At 50.5% G+C, this 22634-nt stretch overlaps 3 protein-coding genes across 3 annotated transcripts; all 3 read right to left on the bottom strand.

Moving 5' to 3' along the window:
- Window positions 1–780: 780 nt before the first annotated feature.
- LOC129132327 (uncharacterized) lies at window positions 781–1956 on the bottom strand. The gene has a single exon (XM_054651405.2). The coding sequence runs from the start codon at window positions 1954–1956 to the stop codon at window positions 781–783; it is 1176 nt and encodes a 391-aa protein (XP_054507380.2).
- A 3294-nt stretch (window positions 1957–5250) lies between these two features.
- LOC129132292 (uncharacterized) lies at window positions 5251–6561 on the bottom strand. Its single transcript, XM_054651341.2, has 2 exons — window positions 5886–6561; window positions 5251–5816 (listed from the first exon to the last, which is right to left on the bottom strand). Exons 1-2 carry the CDS (start codon window positions 6559–6561, stop codon window positions 5251–5253), a joined length of 1242 nt encoding a protein of 413 aa, XP_054507316.2.
- A 2364-nt stretch (window positions 6562–8925) lies between these two features.
- LOC143696222 (uncharacterized) lies at window positions 8926–11372 on the bottom strand. The gene is made up of 4 exons (XM_077191939.1): window positions 11335–11372; window positions 10049–10998; window positions 9665–10012; window positions 8926–9610 (listed from the first exon to the last, which is right to left on the bottom strand). Exons 2-4 carry the CDS (start codon window positions 10977–10979, stop codon window positions 9126–9128), a joined length of 1764 nt encoding a protein of 587 aa, XP_077048054.1. The 5' UTR covers window positions 10980–10998; window positions 11335–11372; the 3' UTR covers window positions 8926–9125.
- Between the last annotated feature and the right edge of the window lie 11262 nt (window positions 11373–22634).

A 22634-nucleotide genomic window follows, 5' to 3' on the forward strand; every position in this document is an offset into this window, starting at 1 on the left:
TGAGTGCCTCTTCTCGTCCTTTCTTGGACACCTCCAGGGATGAGGACTCCAAACCTCCCTGGGCAGCCCCATCCAAGGCCTGACCATCCTTCCATGAGGAAATTCCTCCTGGTTCCACCCTGAGCCTCCCCTGGCACAGCCTGAGGGTGTTCCCTCAGCTTGCTGCAGGAAAGGGGAGGATGGCAAAGCTGTGGATGCTGTCACGGATGTTTTATTGCCCACCTGCTGCAGTTGGGTCATCCCCAATCCCTGCTCTTCCTGACTGAGCCTGATGGGCCTGGTCACATCTCCCATCAGGTCCACGGAAGTGGCATTGAGTGCTGGCACCTCAGAGGACACAGAGGCCCTGCACCGTGCACCAAAGGGTGTTGGTGCTGTTGTTCCTTTTGGGGTCTTCTGTTCCTCCCTCACAGAGCCCAGGTGGAAAACGAAAGTGAAAAACCTCTGGGACAATTAACCAGGTGGCTTTGGAGTGAAACATCTCATCAGAGACATTTCCACATCCCAAGACCACGAAGTGTGGGTTGGTAGTGCAAGAGAGAAATGAACTCCCAAAAAAAGTGCAGGTTTGAGCAGTTGTAACATTTATTGGGTGTAAAAAGTGGCAGAACACTATCAAAGGCACCCCAACACCAGGAGCAGGGTACAGCAGGGCAATCCTGGAGATCTCACATGAGGGTCCAGGGAACAGAGGCAGGACAGGACACGCTGGGAAGGACCAGGCAGCAGAGCCAGGCTGGAGGCAAGGAGGAGACTCAGAACTGGAGCTGGCCAGGGCTTTCACTTCTGCTGGCCATAGGGCCAATAGGAGCTCTGCTTGGTCTGGTGGGACACCACGCTGGGGATGACAATGGGACATTTCTGCTGTGAGGAGCCTCCACCGCCACCTCCAGAGCTGATGATGATGGTCTGGCCTGAGGAGCCACCGCTGTATGCTCCTCCCATGCCATAGCTGTATCCTCCACCGCAGCATCCGGAGGATCCACCGCTGCCTCCACCTCCAATGATGGTCTTTGATCCTGAAGAGCCACCACCGTACCCTCCTCCCATGCCGTAGCCTGAAGATCCTCCACCACAGTATCCAGAGGAACCTCCACTACCTCCACCTACAATGATGCTCTTTGATCCTGAAGATCCACCACCATATCCTCCACCCATTCCGTAGCTGGATCCTCCACTGCAGCACCCAGAGGAACCTCCACTGCTTCCCTCTCCCATTATGATCTTGGTTCCTGAAGACACACCGCCACATTCTCCACCCATGCCATAGCCTGAAGATCCTCCACCACAGTATCCAGAGGAACCTCCACTCCCTCCCCCTACAATGATGGTCTTTGATCCCGAGGATCCACCACTGTACCCTCCACCCATCCCATAGCTGGATCCTCCACTGCACCATCCAGAGGACCCTCCACTGCTTCCCCCTCCAATGATGCTCTTTGATCCTGAAGATCCACCACCATATCCTCCACCCATTCCATAGCTGGAGGAGCCCCCACTGCAGCATCCAGAGGAGCCTCCACTACCTCCACTTACAATGATGCTCTTTGATCCTGAAGATCCACCATATCCTCCACCCATCCCATAGCTGGATCCTCCACTGCAGCACCCAGAGGAACCTCCACTACCTCCACCTACAATGATGCTCTTTGATCCTGAAGAGCCACCACTGTACCCTCCTCCCATGCCACAACCTGAGTATCCTCCGCTGCTTCCCCCTCCAATGATGCTCTTTGATCCTGAAGAGCCACCACAGTATCCCCCTCCCATCCCATATCCAGAGGAGCCCCCGCTGCAGCAGGATCCACCTCCTCCACCACCAGAGCTGATGATGACTTTGCCCCCTCCGCCCCCGCAGCAGGAGGAGCCTTCGGATTGGTAACTGGAGGAGCTGTGGCACCCACTGGACTGGGAGGACATCCCATGGCAGCCTCCGGAGCTTTGTCTGGAGCACATCTTGGAGCAGTGACCCTGCAAGGAACGGAGCTGTCAGAAAGGAGAACCTTGGAGATGCAGCTGAGCCTTCCCAGCTCAGGAAGGAAGAGTTCCCAGGAGTTGTCCCATCTTCTGCAGCCCTACTTTAAACTCCCACCCCGAGACCTGCCCTGACATCCCAGGGAGATCTCTGCAGGTCACAACAGTTCCAGGAACCCTCTGCATGCAGGGAGGTTGGGAACACTTCCCGAGGTTTGCACGCACGCTCTGACACGCCTCAGAAATGGTGTGGATCCTTCTGGATGTCTCACACTGACTCAGCAGCTCAAAGTTCAGCTTTCAGAGCTCCACCTGCAACGCCCCTGTCTAAGGGAGGGAGCTCTGTTGGCACCTCCAGTTGGTTTTGGAGCCATCACAGTTCCAAGAACACCCAAGGACAAGCTGATGGAGGGATCTCCCTGCGTAGATGTTCCAGAAGTTTCCGTATGCACGGGCTTACCTTCGGTGCTGGTGGGGACGTCGCGATGCTTGGTGTGGGTTGAATGAGGAGCCCTGGGATGGCTGGGCTTTTATACTGGCTGTACCACGCTCCCGAGGGAAGTGAGACACCCTAAGGAATGCTGAGAGATTTATTGACAGAGCTTGGCCTCGGCTGCCTCCTTCCTTGACTCACCTGCAGCAGAGGAGATGCGAAGGAGGCGCATTGGCCCTGTTCTGTATCGCAGCTGCTAATTCCGCCTAATGATTCCCTTCCGGGAGCCTCGCTCCGAATTTTTGGGGCGAACGACATCTTGGGGTCTGTTTTGGAGGGGGCCCCAATGTGTTTCTGCTGGGATGGAGCTCCCTGGGTGCTCAGGACAGAGTGGGGACTGAGCAGATGCCAAGTGGAGTGAGTTGGAGACAGAGTGATGGAAGGACAAGGATAAAGGATGTGCTTGAGAAGAGTCACAGAGAATTTTAAGAATTCCCTCAAGGACTGGCAAGATGGGGAGCAGGAGCACGTCCATCCTGCTGGGAAAGGCCAGAGGTGCCAGCCCAATGGAGTTTTCTGCTTTGGAGCTGCCCACATCTGTGTCAGAGGACGCTGTGAGGGTGACAGTGACAAAGGGGAGTTTTCCCTCCAGTCTTTTGTGACCCCCAAAGTGGAAGCAGCTGTTGGACTTCCACGGAGGTCTGTGCTCAGCTCCAGCTTCTAGGGGTCTCAGTCTCCAGGCTGGAGTGGGGAAAACCTTGGAATCCTTCCAAGGTTCCAACCTCCTCCATCCTTGGAATCCAAAGTTTGCACTTGAAGGCCATCAAGACCTGACCCTTGAACTCTAGGACATTAAACACCCCCTCTACCTCAGCAGGACCCATTTCTGAGGGTCTTCAGTGGCCACCCCGCCCACGCCTGAGCAGGGCAGTCACCTGGCTGTGTTCCCTGCTGGAGGATGACAGTTTGTCAGCACAGCTGTCCCAGCACCAGCTCTGTGTCACGCGTGTTTGGAGCCTGACAGCAGCATCCGCCCTCCTGGGACACTGAGTAGAGGAAGGACTAATAGGGGTTTTGGCCGTGGGGATGGGTGACAGCAGCAGCAGGTCCCAGCTGTCACCACGAACGTGACTTTGAGCACTCACACGACACCCTTGGGATGGGGACAGGGCCACCAGCAGTGGGGACACACGTGCAGGGGCTTCCTTTGTTTGGCCTTGGAGTCCCTCCCATGGCCTTATCTCTGTTCTCATCTCCAGATCTGAGGTGTCGCCGCTGTTCTGGCTCCCAGCTCTGGCGTGTGGGTGTTGTACTCCTGAGGATCTCAACACATTGATCCCTTCCGTGCCTTCAACCTGTAGGGACTTGCCCAGATTAGGACTCGGGATTAGCCAGACTCAGGATTAGCAGCTCATTGGCACAGAGGGACACCCAGCGTGAGCAGCTCGTCCTGACCCAGGGATGTGGAAAGGCTGTGGAGGTTTTTGGAGGGGTGGTGAGAGGAGCTCCTGCAGATCACAGAGTGTGGAGAGCCCAGGGTGGGACCCCTGGAAGTACTGGCCCTGCAGCCCATGGATTTGTTTGCCAGAGGAGTAGGAAAAGCGTGGTTGGAGCACAGGGTGGACACTGCCACAACCTCTCCAGGTTTGGGAGAAGTTTGGATGCGTGTGTTGGGCAAAGGGAAATGAGGATGTAAAATGCTTCAGGGCCACGTTCTCAGTTTTGTGATGCTCAGCTGGGCCCTTTTTCCTGGAGTCCTGGAGCCTTTGGGAAGGGCTGGAGGGTCATGGTGCCTCTTCATCTCCTCACTGCAAACACCTTGGTGGTGGTTGATATGAGAGAGGACAAATCCCTGGCCAGATCCTACCCTGGATCCCTTTTCCCACCAGATTCCCTCAGGCACAGTGATGCTGACAGTGTGGGCCGTGATCCTGGAGAAGATCTGTCCAGTTTTCTCCAAAAGGCAGGAATCTCTCAGCTGTGATCTGTCAGGAGTTTCATGGCCGATGATCCCTGTAACTCCTAATTTTGTTTCCTCCCAAGCAGGTGTGTTTGTGAGGTGAAAAAAAAAAACAAACCTCTGGGCTTAAAGTTTACTGGACTCAAGACTAATCCCACCAGTTCCAAAGAGGAATTTGAGAGTCCTTTTTGAGAGGATTTTCCTGATTTGAGAGGAAAGCCAGCTGTCTGTGGGCTGCATCCAAAGGATGGTGGGCAGGATGGTGAGGGAGAGGTATTTCTGCTCTGGTAAGATCCCACTGGGAATGCTGTGTCCGGTTCTGGTGTCCCCAGCATAAGAAGGACATGGAATTGTTGGAGCAAGTACAGAGGAGGCCATGAAAGTGATAAGAGGAGCCCCTCCCCTGTGGAGCCAGGCTGGGAGGGTTGGGAATGTTCAGCCTGGGGGAGAGGAGGTCGTGTGGAGACCTCAGAGCCCCTCCGAGATCTGCGGGGGCTCCAGGGAATCTGGAAAGGGACTTTTCCTCAGGAACTGCAGGGACAGGACACAGGGAATGGGATCAGGATGAAAGAGGGGAAAATTATGTTGGGTGCAGGAAAGATCTGCTCCAGCACCGGAGGCTGGAGAACATTTCCCTGCAGAATGTTTTGGATGTTTTACTCATTTTTTTGGGGAAGCAAACTGACAAAGGAGAATAGAACCTCACAAACCAGTTCTGTCCGTGCACAGAAATCTTTATTTCCCGTCACATTTGTGGCACAGAGGAGCCACCTGGGAGTTCACAGCACAGGGATGCAGCACCAAGGGAACACAAGGGACGGGGACGTGCTGGGGAAAAACTCGGAGGGCAAAGACTCGGCCATTCCTGATGGGAGCCAGAGTGTTACTTCTGCTGGCAGGGCCAGCTGGAGCTCTGCTTGGTCTGGTGGGGCACCATGCTGGGGATGACAACAGGACATTTCTGCTGCGAGGAGCCTCCGCCGCCACCTCCAGAGCTGATGATGATGGTCTGGCCCGAGGAGCCGCCGCCCGATCCGCCACCACAGCACCCGGAGGATCCACCACCGCCTCCACCTCCCATAATGATCTTCCCTCCTGAAGAGCCACCACCGGATCCGCCTCCACAGCAGCCGGAGGAGCCTCCTCCTCCTCCTCCTCCGCCGCCAGAGCTGATGATGATCTTCTGGGCTGATCCCCCACTGCCACCGCCGGATCCTCCACCACAGCATCCACCGGATCCTCCACCGCCTCCACCGCCCATCATGCTCTTTGAGGAGCCACCACCAGATCCTCCACCGCAGCACCCACCACCTCCACCGCCCATCATGCTCTTGGAAGATCCACCACCGGATCCTCCACCACAGCACCCACCGCCTCCACCACCCATCATGCTCTTTGAGGAGCCACCACCAGATCCTCCACCACAGCATCCACCGGATCCTCCACCGCCTCCACCACCCATGATGATCTTCATCCCAGAAGAGCCGCCACCAGATCCTCCACCACAGCACCCACCACCTCCACCGCCCATCATGCTCTTTGAAGATCCACCACCAGATCCTCCACCGCAGCATCCGGAGGATCCTCCACCACCTCCACCTCCCATGATGACCTTCATCCCAGAAGAGCCACCACTGGACCCACCACCACAGCACCCACCACCTCCACCGCCCATCATGCTCTTTGAGGAGCCACCACTCGATCCTCCACCACAGCACCCACCGCCTCCACCGCCCATCATGCTCTTTGAGGAGCCACCACCAGATCCTCCGCCACCGCAGCATCCGGAAGAACCTCCACCGCCTCCACCTCCCATTATGATCTTCATCCCAGAAGATCCACCACTAGATCCACCACCGCAGCATCCAGAGGATCCTCCACTACCTCCGCCGCCCATCATGCTCTTTGAGGAGCCACCACTGGAGCCTCCACCACAGCATCCTCCTCCTCCCATCATGCTCTTTGAAGAACCGCCACCGCCACCGGATCCCCCTCCGCAGCATCCGGAGGAGCCTCCTCCTCCTCCTCCTCCGCCGCCAGAGCTGATAATGATCTTCTGGGCTGATCCTCCGGAGGATCCTCCACCGCAGCAGGATCCTCCTCCTCCCCCGCTGGAGGAGCCCTGGGACTGTTGGCTGCCCCGGCAGCAGCAGCAGCAGCCACAGCTGTGGCACCCGCTCTGTCTGGAGCACATCGTGGAGCTGTGACCCTGCAAGGAAAAGCTTTTTACTCCAGGGCAGCAACCACCAGTTCTCATGAGAATTTCCCAAGGCTTGTGACCCCAGTCCAGCTCAACACCACTTTGTAGTGGCCAGGATCATGTTTTAAAGACTTTTAGCCCAAAGTTATCCCATCTCCTTATCCCAAAGCTATTCCATCTCCATCTCAATACTGATGAGAGACAACCTGCAGCAGCACAGGCTGATCCTGCTTCTGTTTGGTCTGGTAGGACCAAGGCACCCACAAGAGATTTAAATTCATCCCAGCAACTTCCCTGCCCTTCCACCAGATGTTTTTCACCAAAACTTTTGCATTTTGGGAGCAGGAAAGAAAGAGAAGAATCCCTCCCTGGGGCAGACCTGGACTTACCCTTCCCGGCTCTGACCACGGACACCTCAGGGCAAAGCTGAGCGAATGAAGCACCCCGAGATCCACCAACTTTTATACCGTTTTTCCTGAGTGGGAAGTGAGGCATCCAAAGGAATGGTGATAGGTTTATTTACCAAACATACTCTCCTCCTCCATCCCACTTGTCCTGACTCACTGGATGCGGACGATGCCTCTCCCGTGCATCACTTCCTCGGCTGCCCTGCATCCATGGCAGGTCCCACACGTGGGCTCAGCTCCTGCGGTTGAATTCCCGTGGCTGAATTCCTCCTGGGGCTCCAGAAGGATTCTGGAGGTTGCCACCCTCCACTCCAGCCAGGAGATGCCGCTGGTGACCGACACCAGAAGGGGCTGGGGAGCCTCTTTTTATTGAGTGTTACACACTGGAGGAACAGGGGGGATTGGTGGGGTGTCTGTGCAAGACTGGAAATTGAATTTTGATGATCCTTGGGGGTCTCTTCCACCTCAGGATATTCTGTGACTCCACAGTGGAGATTCCCAGGGGGAACAGGGGTGGGACTGGAGTTTCTGGGGCACCACAGGAATCCCCCGTGGCTGTGGGAGATTTCCCACCACGGCAGCGAAGGGTTTATGGGGATTTTTATTTGGTTCCCCCCACTCAGGAGAGAGCCGAGGTCAGGCAGGCCCCACCACTTCAAGTGATGGAGATGGAGGGGTACCAGATCCACCAACCCCCCTGTGCAGCAGCATCTCCATGGATATGGACCAAAAGGATGAATTCCTGCCCGTTTTGGGGATGACTCTGGCATTTCTGAAGAAGCAACAAGATTTGAGGCTGTGCTGTGGCTCCTGCTGCCACCCTGGGAATTTCTGTAATTTGGATCCGGGTTTTCTTGGTCCTGGGCCATTTCTGGGTGCAGGAGTTTCTGACAGCACCATTCCCACCCCCCTGAAATGGGACCCCAAACTGTGGCTTTGCTCTGTGCCTGCAACGTCAGTGTTTGTGCAATTCCCAGTCACTGGAATTTTAGCACCCTCGATGACTTCCCATTATGAAATCCCAGGAAACTCAGCTATTCCAGTGGCAGCACCGGCTGGAGGGGCTCATCTGGATGTGTTTTGAGGTGTTTGCCTCACTGAGGTCCCCACGGGGGGCTAGGGCAGAGGATGGAGGGACGGGAGAAGCTGTTATGGCCACGGGTCACTCCTGTTTCTCCTGGGACAATTCCAGGTGTCCGTCACCTGCCTCCCGTAGAACAATTCCGAGGTTTAATTCCCTTTCCCTGCTAATTGCTGGAATTGCTGGAGTAGACCACATCAAAGAGATTGCTCCCCACAGGGAAACTCCCTCTGGAGACTCACGCCCAGAGCTGTTCTGGCCCTGTGGGAATGAGGAAATCCTGAAGTCTTCCAGCCTGAGCATCCCAGCCCTTGGAAGGGCCTTGCTGGAATCTCTGATTCCACTGGGGGTTCAAAGCTGGAAAAGTGTTGGAGAACTTCATTTCTCTCCCATTTGTGAAAGCACCAGGAGCTTCTGCACCACCTCAGGATGGGCCTGAGCTCCTCTCACCCCTCAATTACATCTCAAAATCCTTCATAGCTGAATTTTGTCATCTTCTCTCTCTGAACCCACTCAGAACTTTCTTGGGCATCACCAGGATTTTGGTGAGGTAGAGATACCCCAGTGATAAATTCTGTGGTACCTTCTCTGACAGGCAAAAGTCAGGATCATCATCATCATCATCATCATCATCATCATCAAGAGACATTAAAAAATGACCTGAGAATGTTTAGTGAATCCAAAATCTCTTCTACCAGTGGGGTTTCAGTGCAACAGCACTGGAATCAAACCAGGGATGGAAATAAAGGGACGATAAATAAAGTTTATTTCCAACCAGGGATGGAAATAAAGCAACCAGGGCCAGAAAATCCAACCACTCACACACGGAACTCTCTAGAACTGCAAGTTTTATTTTCTGGTGCATGCACTTGAAAACTGGGGGCAGGAACAGGGACACGGAACAGCCCTGGCTGGAATTATGGATGCACAACAGCAGAGGTTCCGGTCAGAACATTCCCAGGGGAAGGGAGAAGAGAACAACGCAAATAATCTTCAACTGAATAGATGAGGAAATGTCAGGCATCTTCATCTCCTGGGTTTCCTTGGTGGCAGAGTCCTTCTGGCAGCCACTACTTGCGCTTGGTCTGCGGTGGCCAGCAGATGGGCTGGGTCTGCTGCTGCATGGACATTCCTCCAGAGCTGGAGGAGCCACCTCCACCTCCACCACCGCCGCCGATGATGACCACGGGACCTTGGCCCTGGTGGCCTGAGCCTCCTCCTCCTCCTCCTCCTCCACTGCCTCCCCCAATGCACACGGGGCCTTGGCTTTGCTGCCCTGAGCCACCTCCTCCTCCTCCTCCACTAATGATGATGGGACCTTGGCCCTGGTGGCCTGAGCCTCCTCCACCTCCTCCTCCTCCTCCTCCTCCCATGCCACCTCCGATGCAGATGGGACCTTGACCCTGGTGCCCTGAACCTCCTCCTCCTCCACCACCACCACTAATGATGATGGGACCTTGGCCCTGGTGGCCTGAGCCTCCTCCACCTCCTCCTCCTCCTCCCATGCCACCTCCGATGCAGATGGGACCTTGGCCTTGGTGGCTTGAGCCACCACCTCCACCACCACCACTAATAACGATAGGACCTTGGCTTTGCTGACCACCACCACCACCTCCTCCTCCTCCCATGCCACCTCCAATGCAGATGGGACCTTGGCCCTGCTGTCCTGAACCTCCTCCACCTCCTCCTCCACCTCCTCCCTTGCCACCACCACCTCCTCCACTGATGATGATGGGACCTTGGCCACCACCACCACATCCACCTCCTCCTCCACCTCCTCCTCCTCCTCCCTTGCCACCACCACCACCTCCTCCACTGATGATGATGGGACCTTGGCCACCACCACCACATCCACCTCCTCCTCCACCTCCTCCTCCTCCCTTGCCACCACCACCACCTCCTCCACTGATGATGATGGGACCTTGGCCACCACCACCACATCCACCTCCTCCTCCTCCTCCACCTCCTCCTCCTCCTCCCTTGCCACCACCACCACCTCCTCCACTGATGATGATGGGACCTTGGCCACCACCACCTCCTCCTCCTCCTCCTCCTCCCTTGCCACCCCCACCAATGCAGATGGGACCTTGGCTTTGCTGCCCTGAGCCTCCTCCACCACCACCTCCTCCACTAATGATGATGGGACCTTGGCTTTGTTGCCCACCACCACCTCCTCCTCCGCCACTGCCACCTCCAATGCAGATGGGACCTTGGCCCTGGTGACCACCGCCACCGCCACCTCCACCTCCACCGCTGCCTCCACCAATAATAATGATTCCTTTGCCCTGCTGGCCACCACCTCCACCACCACCACCACCACCGCCACCTCCTCCATCTATGCAGATGGGACCTTGGCTTTGCTGGCCACCACCTCCACCACCACCACCACCTCCATCTATGCAGATGGGACCTTGGCTTTGCTGGCCACCACCTCCACCACCTCCTCCTCCCCCTCCGATGCAGATGGGTACGTGGCTCTGGTGGTCAGAACCTCCTCCTCCGCCACCTCCACCCCCTCCAATAATGATGGGACCTTGGCTTTGTTGCCCACCACCACCACCTCCTCCTCCTCCTCCTCCTCCTCCAATAATGCAGATGGATCCTTGGCTTTGTTGGCCGCCTCCTCCTCCTCCACCTCCTCCTCCTCCTCCACCTCCACAGGAGGTCGATGCCATGTGAGTCTGATAAATGATCCCACCACCGCCACCGCTGCCACCGCCACCGCCGCAGCAGCCTCCTCCTCCTCCTCCTCCACCGTGGCAGGACGATCCCTGGCTCTGGTATCCTCCTCCACCGTGGCAGCATCCTCCTCCTCCTCCTCCACCTCCTCCATGGTGGCAGCAGCAGCCGCAGCCGCCGCCGTGGCACCCTCCGGACTGCTCGGACATCCCTTGGCCGTCGCCCTTCTGCTGGTGGGATCCCATGGTCTGTGTGATGGGAGTCCTGCAGGAGAGACAAAAAATCCAGGCCTGAGCACTTCCAGAGGGAGGGAAGGTTGTGTTACTGGGCCACCCCATTCCCTTCCAACAGGGAGTTGTCTTCTCTTCCCTTTTTGCTCCTTCCGCCGCCTCTGACTGATGCAAAAATTGTCAGCTTGACGAATCAATGAATTAAACAGAAAACCCATGAAGCTTTTAGTTTATTCCATCTACAGAACCTCCTTATCCAGATATAACTGTTCCTTTTTTATCTCGGACAACAATCACGCCTTGGTAATTCCCTCTTGCAGCAGGTGTGTCACTGCAAGAGGCTCACGAGGCCGTGGTACCCCAGAATTACCCTCATCCAAATGTGGTTTGGGAATTGTGAAAGGGCTGCAGTGCTCAGGGACAGGAATTAATATTCCCTGGCCGCAGGAAAGAACCCGGCTCGTCATTTGCATAACAATAACTCCGTTGTACTTTGAAACTCTTCAATCCCGCTTTCAAAGGAGCTCAGTGTTTCATTTCTCCTTCAGAAGGAGAAGGAAGAGGAGCAGCCTGTGGAAAAGTTGTCAGAGATGCAAAAGAAAGGAGGGGGGGGAAAAAGCCCAAAACTTCAGCAGCTCCAGGGCAGCACTTGCAGGGTTTGATGTGTGTCTGTGCCCGAGGGATGCTCTGAAGTTTGAGCTCTTCTTTAGCACTTAATCCCCACCCCAGCCATGTCCTCGTCTGCTGGCAGCAGGAATTGATGTTCCTGTGAAGGGAAGGGACCACTCTGAAGGGAAAAGGTCAGCAGGGTCTGGTGATCAAACCTCCAAGAAATGAAGAGCCCCTCAAGAAATGCTCCTCAAGAAACGCTCCTCAAATGAAGTGCTGAAAAGAAACCCCTTCCCCACCCAGACAAAAGGCTGGAAAATGAGGACAGAGCCCCACTTTGTGTTTCTGTTCCTTTGTTTCCCACTCTTTGCAGAGTACCTGCAAACCCTCTTTTTCCTGCCCTTTCCTTCAAGGTTTGTTTTCCAAGAATATTCAGGAGTTGTGTGTGTGTGTGTGGTGCTGGGCCCAGAGAAACCAACCCAAGGGGCTCCAAACCCCAGATTTTCCATGTCCCAGCTCTCTCCTTTCTCGATCCCTGAACTGGTGGGAAAAAAAAAAAAAACCCAAAAAACCTCCAAAACCTGCAAATAAAGAAGAATTTTTGAACCGTGAGACCCAAAAGCCACATTTAACCCCACACTTCCACTTCAGCGTTCCAAGCCTAATCAGCCAAATTAATTTCCATCTCTTACCGTGTCCCACGGCACGAACCAGTGGAAAGGAGTCAAGGGGACTGAGGGAACGTGGTGTGGGAGAACTTTTATATAGGATCTGGTCCTCCTCTTGGAAAGAAGAAATGATTGATTTATTTACGGCCAAGCCCAGCCCCGACTGCCCACTTACTCTGCATAATCTCGGGCTCAGTCACTGCAGAGATTGCTATCGCCCTTCCTTCCACCACCTCTTTTGCCAAAATTATTGGACGGCTCCACCTACTCTGAGCAAAGTGAGGAAACACCGAAAACCAGAAGCATTTTCAGCGTAAGCAAGTGATTTTTGATTTCACGCCCCTCTCTAGAAAAGTGCAGCATTCCAGAGAGGAAACCTGGAGGTTTTTTTTTTTTTTTTTTTGTCTTGATGGAGGCGGGGAATTTATTTCTCATTCTAGAAAATATTTCTGAGCTGCCAGAGGTGGCCCTGGCATGTCATTAGGGTGTGATGCAAGCCAGGCTGTGGATTATATGTTCCTGATGACACCCACGTTATTGCCAGGGACACATTGGGCTCCGGTGAGTCCGAGGAGCTGCAGCTCCCCAAAAACACAACAAATGCCTCCGGAGCCAGAGGTTGGAGTGATGCAAATCTGGGAGTGATTTGCAGCCCTTGGAGGGTTTGACCTACTGAGAAATAGAGGGAAGAAGCCCAAAAAAGCCCAAAGAAGCCAAAAAAGAAGGAATGCAGTGGTCCTTGGGGAGCTTTGGAGAAAAGCTGAGGGAATTGGGGCTGTTCAGCCTAAGGAAGGGAAGTTTTGGGGTGACCTCATTGTGGCCTCCCAGAACCTGAAGGGCCTACAAGGAACATGGGGAGAAATTTTTACAAGGGTTTGGAGCAACTAGAGAAGAGGGAATGGGTTGAAACTGAAAGAGGGGAAATTTTGGGTGGATATGGGGAAGAAATTATTCCCCGTGAGGCGGTGAGGCCCTCACCCCTGAACTGCTGGGGAATCCACTCTGGGTAGAGTTTGGTCCCATTTTTCCTGCCTTTCTTCTGCCAACCTGGAATTGTTCCAGACAGCAAAACTCTCCAGCTCCAGGCGAGCTCCAAAGTGCCGGAGTTGGGAGGATCTTTCGCTCAGATGGAGCCGATTGAGGCAACGGGAAGTTGATTTATTATTTCAGTTCTTGGCTCCAGAGCCTCAGGCTGTGTCACCCAGGTGCCACCTTCCTGCCCAAATCCTGCCCAAATCCTGCCCTGGAGGCTGCTCAGCCTTGTCTCAGTTTATCTCGTCCTCACCAAATGCCACCACAGGACCTGGATGGAGGTGACACCACCACAGGTGGCACAAGACAAGGGGCTCCTCCTCTGGGCTGTGTTGGAGGCTCTCATCTGAATGGGATTTCATGGGATTTTTGTTATAAGAAGCCCCAAAAATATATATATTTTTTTTTTAATTTAACATATTAACATTTATAGAATTGCATTTATATATATACACATATATATATATATATAAACATTCATATATATAACATATATATATATAAATTATACATTAACATTTATATATACATATATAATATATAAATATATATAAAAGTAAAAGTAAAAGTAAAAATAAAAATAAAAATAAAAATAAAAATAAAAATAAAAATAAAAATAAAAATAAAAATAAAAATAAAAATAAATAAAAATATATTTTATATCTATAAAAATTAACATTTTTTATTCTGAAAACTTTTTGAAGTCTCTTCTCCACGTCACTGCCAAGGGATGCTCACACACACCTGGCTGTTGGAGGATGAGCAGGAGACTGGATAGATTAAAAAACCCACAAAAAAAGTTCAATTTAAAAATCTTTTAAAAAATAAATAATAATTAATTGCTCTGTTAAATAAATAAACAGAGCAAAAATATTAAATAAAATAAAAGTCTGCCCTGCTGTCCTGAAATTTGGTGTTGTATTTCCCACAAAACTGAGGGAAAATTTAATTTTGATTGAATTAAAAGTGGGGCAGGGAAGGGAGAGGTGAAGGGACCCGAGCAGGTCTGGAATCAGAGGAAGGGCTGTGGTTGCAGCACATCCTTGGCATATCTGGAGCAGCTTGTTTATCTCTGCTGCCGGGATCCAGGGCACTCAGGATGCACCTGCCAGGGCCCAGCACATCAAAAATGAATCTGGATTTCTGGGTGCAAACTTCCTGATTTCTGGGTGCAATTCTCCAGATTTCTGGAAGCATTTCTCCTGATTTCTGGGAGCCGTTTTCCTGATTTCTGGGTGTATTTCTTCTGATTTATGGGAGCAATTATCCTGATTTCTGGGTGCAATTTTCCTGATTTTTGAGAACAATTTTCCTGATTTTTGAAAGCAATTTTCCTGATTTCTGGATGCATTTCTCCTGATTTCTGAAAGCAATTTTCCTGATTTCTGGGAGCCATTTTCCTGATTTCTGGGTGTATTTCTGTATTTCTCCTGATTTCTGGGTACATTTCTCCTGATTTCTGGGTGCATTTCTCCTGATTTCTGGAAGAAATTTTCCTTATTTCTGAAATAAATTTTCGTGATTTCTGGGTACATTTCTCCTGATTTCTGGGTGCAATTCTCCTGATTTCTGGGACCCATTTTCCTGATTTCTGGGAGCCATTTTCCTGATTTCTGGGTGTATTTCTCCTGATTTCTGGGTGCATTTCTCCTTATTTCTGGAAGAAATTTTCCTTATTTCTGAAATAAATTTTCCTGATTTCTGGGTGCATTTCTCCTGATTTCTGGGTGCGATTCCCCTGATTTCAACACCTGCTGTGATTTGCATCTCCCTGCCAAGGAATTTCGACACGGCTGACGAGGTTTGTGTACCCCAACCAGGACAACTTTCCCCAATAATTAACTGCCAGTGGTTTTGGCAGTGGAACAGTCGATTGTCCAGCTGTGCCTTGCTTCCCTAATTTCACTTTTATTTGGTCCCTGCACTTTGCCACCACCATTTAAGCCTCGGCCACACCCTGGCTTCCATTTTCTTCTTTCCCCCACGCCGGTTCCTCATTCTTCAAGGTTGGGAAATCCTCGGAGCTTCACTGGGAATTTGGGAGCTGAGAAATGGGATGAACTGGGCCTGCCCTGGGCATGGCCCAAAGCAAAGCTCAGCTTAACAAAACCCTGCCTGGTTTTAAATCTGGCACAGGAATGGCCTGGGGGCCAAAATTTCAGAGTGCTCTGGTGAATTTCTGGAAAATTCCTCCAAAACTTGGAGGATCAGGAGGCTGATGAAAGGGGATTGGAGCCTGTTCCCAATGGATCCAGGCTGGGAATGTTGGGAATGTTGAGCTCCGGGGAAGCTGGAGAGGGACTTTATAGATATAAATTATATATATTTTATATATATATATATATATATATATATATATATATATATATATAATTTCCTCAGGAACTTCAGGGAATGAGTTCACACTGAAAGAGGGGAAATTTAAGGTGAGTATTGGGCAGAAATTGTTCCCTGTGAAGGTGGGGAGGCCCTGGCCCAGGTTGTTCCATGGATTTCCCATCCCTGGAAGTGTTCCAGGCCAGGCTGGAGGGGGCTTGGGCCAGTGGGAGGTGTCCCAATGTGGTCAAACAGAAACAATCATTTTTAAATGGCTGAAATTTCCCAAGAAGTGGAAGAACATTTCAAAAATAAATTAAACCTGTGACTTTCTGGCAAGCCAGGACCTGGAGCTGAGCCTGACCCAGGCAGACACTGGCGGTAGATGAAACAAAAAGGAGGAGAAATCAAAATTGAGCAAGGGCTCCACCCCCTCAGAGGTGCAGATCCCTCATCATACCCACGGCCTCATCACGGGAGGGTTTGGTAATGGCAGCAAAATCGGGGCCACTTCCTTCCTGCACGCACCAACCTCGGGCCCATTTGGGTTGTGTCATCCCAGCTGCCATCAAATCATGCCTGGAGCTGGGCTTCCCACCGTGGTGGTGAGCAGAGACAGCCCCAGGAGTGGCACCCGACCCAAAATGTCGTAGCTGAGGCGGAGACAACACAAAGCAACACTCAATTTTCAGAAGGCTTCAAACTGTTTTTATTCTAGTTATTCTATTTATTCTATTTATTCTATTATCTCTATTTATTATATTTTTTAAAAAAACGTGAATGCTTTTTTATACATTTTTACAAAGCTCATAAATTTACACTTATTGGTCACAAGAGACAAACAAAGTGTTTGTTGGAATAGGCAGTTGCAGGTTTCTATTATTTCTCCTTTCTTCCTTGGTTTCTGTGTCAAGGACCTTGGTAGGAAATTCTCTCAGGGGTGAACATGGATCCTCTTCTCCAACTTCTCTCTGGCTCACAGAAGTTGCTGTAAAACCTCTCCCACAAATCCCCAAATCCCCAAAAATCCCTGTCATCGTTGAGATGGAGACAACACAAGGCAACACTCTCCATTTTCAGAAGGCTTCAAACTGTTTTTATTCTATTTATGCTTTTTATACATTCTTACAAAACTCATAAATTTACGCTTATTGGTCACAAGAGACAAACAGTGTTTATTGGAATAGACAGTTGTTTATTGGAATAGACAGTTGTTTATTGGAATAGACAGTTGCAGGTTTCTTGTATTTCTCCTTTTTTTCTTGGTTTCTGTCTCAAGGTAGGAAATCCTTTCAGGGGTGAGCATGGATCCTCTTCTCCAACTTCTTTCTGGCTCACAGAAGTGGCTGTAAAACCTCTCCCACAGGAAAAGAACATTTCCCTCTGTTTCCAGAGGGGGAATGAGCCACGGGAGGGTCCCACACCCACCCTGGAGTGAGGCACCAGCTCAGACCGAGCTTCCTGTGCTGATAAGGGCACACCTGGCTGGCCAGGGCATCAGCTGGAGGTGACAAATCCATCAGCTCAGGGACACCTGCGTGGCTCTGGGCACAGGACACCTGACAGGATGTCCTGGGAATCAGCTGCCACTGCCCAACCCCCTGGCACAGAGGGGAAGGAATATTTTTGGTTTTAATGGTGCTTTGTTTTTTTTTTTTTTTTGTTTTTTGCAGTTTTTCAGTTTTTAGTTTTAATTATTCCTGGGTTGGGGCAGGGTGAGGAGAGCCAGAGCTGCCTGGAATTTTATTTGCAGGGCAGGACCCCCTCCCAGTGGGAATTCTGCTGTCTCCCAGGACCCTGGGCTAGGAAAAGCTGTCCTTGGGTGGATTGAGGTGATTTTTGGGGTTCTTTCCAACCCAAACCATTCTGAGGCTCTGTAATTTTGACATTTCAAGACATCCCCAGAGGGAAGAGCATCCATCATGAAGAGAGGGAAATAAATCCTCATGGTTTTGTTTTGGGTCTCTCCCCGCAGCACTAAACATCAGAGCGAGTTTTTATTTGATCTTTATTTGCTCCAAACCTTTTATCCTCACCCGCAGGAGTCTTCCAGAGCCCCTCCTGGGCATTTTTCCATTCTTTCTCTCCTCCCCACCACAGGAGCTGAAGCATTTCTGGGATGCCAGCAGGGCTCGTTGGCCAAGCCTGTCATTGTCACCCCAGACACCAACGTCACTGCCAGCCCCATTCCAGCGTCCACCGGGGATCCGTGGGGACAGGGCAGGACAAACTCCTGGGGAAGAGGGAGCTGCTCGTGCCCTGGCCAGTTCAGCTGCATTGCTTCCTATTTTTGAGGATCCACCCAGCTCCTTACTGGGTCATCTGCCCAGTTTTTTCCCTGTGACACTGAGGCAGCTTCCTCCCCTTGTTATTCAGAAAATTACAGTCATCAAATGGAAAGTCTTAATTGCTCCATTCATTATCCTCGGGAGTCATATCCGACTGTTAATTTATTTTGCCTGGGAACTCCCCAAAGGCTTCACGAGGTTTTTGGCCTAAATCAGGATTAGCTGCTCTGGGGACAGTTGGAGGAAGGAATGTCACCAACACAGGGGAACCTCTCAGTGCCGCCAGCTCCTGGGCCACCAAAACCAACCCCAATTTTCAGCTGCCAATGTTATCAGAGCGGGGAGAAACCTCTCTGCGGTTTTTGGGGATGCTGGAGCCTTTTTCCCTCACCAACAGCTGATTTTTGGTTACTTCCATGCTGATTTCAGTAGGGGACAGGAAAACCAGGACCTGTTTTGTGGGACACATCTGAAATACGATGTTTTGTGTGGGGTAGAAGTATCTGGAAGTCTCCTTATCCTCTTTCCAAGGGCCTGGAGTGACAGGACAAGGGGGAATGGCTTCAGATGGCCAGAGAGAAGGTTCAGATGGGATTTTGGGAAGGAAGGAATCCTTATTGTGAGGGCGGGGAGGCCCTGGCACAGGTGGAGCAGAGGAATTTTGGATATCCCTGGGTCCTTGGAAGTGCCTGGAGCAGCCTGGGATGGTGGGAACTGTCGGTGCCCATGGCAGGGGTGGGATGAGATGAGCTTCCAGCCCCTTCCAAGCCAAACCATTTCATGATTCCACCATCCTTGGGACTCAGATTTGAGAGCCAGAGTCCCCCCAGATCCTCCTGGTGGAACTGCAGGTGCAGCACAGCCGGGTGAGGCCAGGCCTGTCCTCTGCTCATCCCATCAGCACCACCCAGAGAGAGCTCGGGGAAGTTGGCATGGAGAGGGAGGAACAAGAGCAAACATTATATTATATTATATTATATTATATTATATTATATTATATTATATTATATTACATCACATCACATCACATCACATCACATCACATCATATATCATATCATTTTATCATATTATTATATTTATTATATGTTATTGTATTATATTAATTAGATTACATCACACTATATTAAAATATATTATATCCATTATATAGTATACATTATATATTGTAAATTATAAATTGTATACTATATATTATAGATTTTATTTTATATATTTAATATAAGATATATATTATATAAAAAATATATAATATAATATAATATAATATAATATAATATAATATAATATAATATAATATAATATAATATTATATTATATTATATTATATTATATTATATTATATTATATTATATTATATTATATTATAATATATAGTAATATACATATTTATATATATATATATAAATGTAATATATATATTATATATATTATGTTTAATTAAGAAATAGTCACCCTCTAATTGTGGTGGCGTGAATTATAACATCTGTATTGTCTCACCCTTCACATGAGACTGAAAACGGAATAAAAATTTTTTAAAAGCCTCTCAGTTGCCCCATGTCTGGGTCAGAAAATGTTTTAATCCAACATCTGTGCTCCCTTCCAGGGCAAGAACCACCCCAGAGGAGTCCCGGGGAGCCCGGACCTGCTTTTCCAGCCCTGCACACAGGACGGGCCCTGCTCCATCCCTTTATCACAGCAGCATCTCCAGGGCAGCAATTTGGGATTTCCACACCGGCCCTGCTCCACCTTCCCCACCCAGAGCCGGCCTGAGCTCCCCAAATTCCTCGGAGTGTCCCCAGTAATTTATGTTGTTTGTGGGGTTTTTTGGTTTTTTTGGTCTGTGGAGTGGTTAGTGTTTTTTTTGGTGAAGTAACCCTGTCCCTCTGTCTGTCCCTCTGCCTGTCTGGCTCCTCCCAATGCGGGATCTGGGCTGGAATCAGCAGAGCTCGTAATGCAGCAATTAATTACCTTCACCCCCACTAAGTATAATATATAATATATAATATATAATATATAATATATAATATATAATATATAATATATAATATATAATATATAATATATAATATATAATATATAATATATAATATATAATATATAATATATAATATATAATATATAATATATAATATATAATATATAATATATAATATAATATATAGTATATAGTATATAGTATACAGTATACAGTATACATTATATCTAATTTGTATAATTAGATATAATTCTAATATATAATGTATAATTCTAATATAATATAATATATTATTATATAGAAATATATTATATTATATCAATATATAATCTAATATAATATGACAGAATATAACAGAATATAACTATAAGTAATACAGGCAATATAATATATTATAATTAATAATTCGTTCTGAGCGCCTCCGGCCGCCCCGGGAACGAGCGGGGTGAGGCAGGAGGGAACATTCCAGAGGCTCTGCGCCCGCACTGCCACAGGAGGGCGCTCCGAGACCATCCACGGAGGACAGCGCCGAGAAGATCCCATCCCACCCCCGGGCGGGCCGAGACCCCATCCCTGATGCAAAATGGGGATTTTCAGCTCCGAGTCACGTGAAAAGGGATGGACGAAAACCCCAATTTACCCCAATTTATAAACAAATAATTCCATGCAGCGGAGGTTGTTTTGGGGATTTTTGGGATGTGCCGGAGAGAGTGAAATAATGCAAACCACGGAGCAAATTCTCTGGCTTGCAGGTGGTACATGTCAGGTGGGTATTTCATGTATTTATTGTATCTGAGGAGTTTTTATTATTATATTTAAGGTGCAAATGCTTTGAGGGGGAATTGCTTGACACAAGAGACTCCCTTGACTTGAAAGTCAAGTTCTGGTTTTCACAATTTTAATTTTTTTTCTTTTTTTTTCTTTCTTTTTTTTTTTTTTTTGTTTGGTTGATTGGTTTGGTTTGGTTCTTTGTTTTGGTTTGTTTTGTTTTTTGTTTTTTGTTTGTTTGGGTCTTTTTCCTGTTTGTTTCATATAGAATTAAAAATCCCTGAATCCCTGAGGCTGGAAAAGCCCTCCCACGCCACCAGCTCTGACCTGAGCCCCATCCCCACCTTGGACACCTCCAGGGATGTGACCCCACCACCTCCCCGGATTTCTTAACAAATTTCCCTCTGGAACAAAGTCGTAAGCAGAAAAATAAAAGTTTATTTTTAGCGGCATTGGCAGGGGGAGCTGTTTGGTGGCACTGGGGCCACCTGGAGGCAGCGTCATCCATGTGGGTGGCCGAGCCCACATCTCCTTCACACGGCCGCCGGAATCTCCTCGTGCCAGAGAGAGCAGGAGAAAAGAGGAGAAGAAAAGGAGCTGCGAGACCCCAAAATCTAACACAGGGAATTCACGGAGAGGACGAAACAATGGCTGGGTCCCATAGGTGCCAGAAGGTTCCTAAAGGTTCCAGAAGGTTCCTAAAGGTGCCAGAAGGTTCCTAAGAGTGTCAGGAGGTTCCCAATGGTTCCAGAAGGTTCCTTAAAGAACCAGAAGGTTCCTAAAAGTCTCAGAAGGTTTCTAAAGGTTCCAGAAGGTTCTCGAAGGTTCCAGAAGGTTCTTGAAGGCTCCAGAAGGTTCCCAAAGGCTCCAGAAGGTTCCTAATGATGCCAGAAGGTTCCTAAAAGAGCCAGAATGTTCCCAAAGGTTCCAGAAGGTTCCCAAAGGTGCTCAGGAGTGGTTTCAGCAGGAGAAGCCTGGTGTTCCTGGGAGTTGCCCCTCGGTGCTGGGTGTCCTCCTGCTCTTCACGCCCTGGCCATGCCCTGGGTGCCCAGCGAGGTTTTACTGCCCACAGTTGTACTGGTAACTGTTGGACCACTGGTAGGAGTAGGGGCCGGAGCGCTCCTGGCACACGGGGCCCGGGGCGCACACCTGGGGACACCTGAGCACCCCCTGCCCGCAACGGGGCACGCCCAGGAGCTGCGGGAAGGGCGCGGAGCAGGAATCCAGGCACCGGGAGCTGCTGCACGACGAGGAGGAGGAGGAGGAGTGCCCTTCCACCACGCGCATCTCCACGCAGCTCGGCCGGCAGGGGCTGGGCAGGGTTTTCCTCACGGTGCAGAGCTTGGGCGCCACGGGGGTGCAGGGCGAGCAGGGCGAGCAGGGCGAGCAGGGCACCACCAGCTCGGAGCTGGGGCACTGCTGCGGGAAGGCGAGCGTGCGGCTCTGCACCCCGCCGGGGATGAAGCACTGCTGCTTGTACTGGTAGTTGTAGTAGGACATGGCTCCGGGGATCCTGGAAAACACGGGAGGGAGATGAAGGGATTCCCTGCTGGGCTCTGGAGGGGAGATCTCAGCCCTCAGCTCTGCACCCAAACTCGCTTTTCCCTGAAAAATTCCCCCGCAGCTCCAACTGTTGGGCTGTAATCCCTTGGAAAGGGGGAATTTCGGGACCTGGGATTGGTGCTGAGGTTCTCAGTTCTTTAGGATGAGGACCCTCATTTATTTCCTTTCCAGGTGCCTCACCTGACACTGGAATTTCTTTCTGCCAGGAGAAGGAAAAGCAAAGAAAGGAATCGGCCTTGGACCTCCTGGGATGTCCTGGACCCCTCCTCTCATCCCAGGTTGCTCCAAGCCCTGTCCATCCTGGCCTTGGACACTCCCAGGGATGGGAAATTCATGGAATAACCTGGGACCCTCACAGGGAACAATTCCTTCCTAAAATCCTGCCCAAATTCTCCCTCTGTCCCCCCTGACCCCATTCCCTGTGTCCTGTCCCTGCAGTTCCTGAGGAG

Source organism: Agelaius phoeniceus, chromosome 31, assembly GCF_051311805.1.
Source record: "Agelaius phoeniceus isolate bAgePho1 chromosome 31, bAgePho1.hap1, whole genome shotgun sequence".
Classification (NCBI taxonomy): Eukaryota; Metazoa; Chordata; class Aves; order Passeriformes; family Icteridae; genus Agelaius; species Agelaius phoeniceus.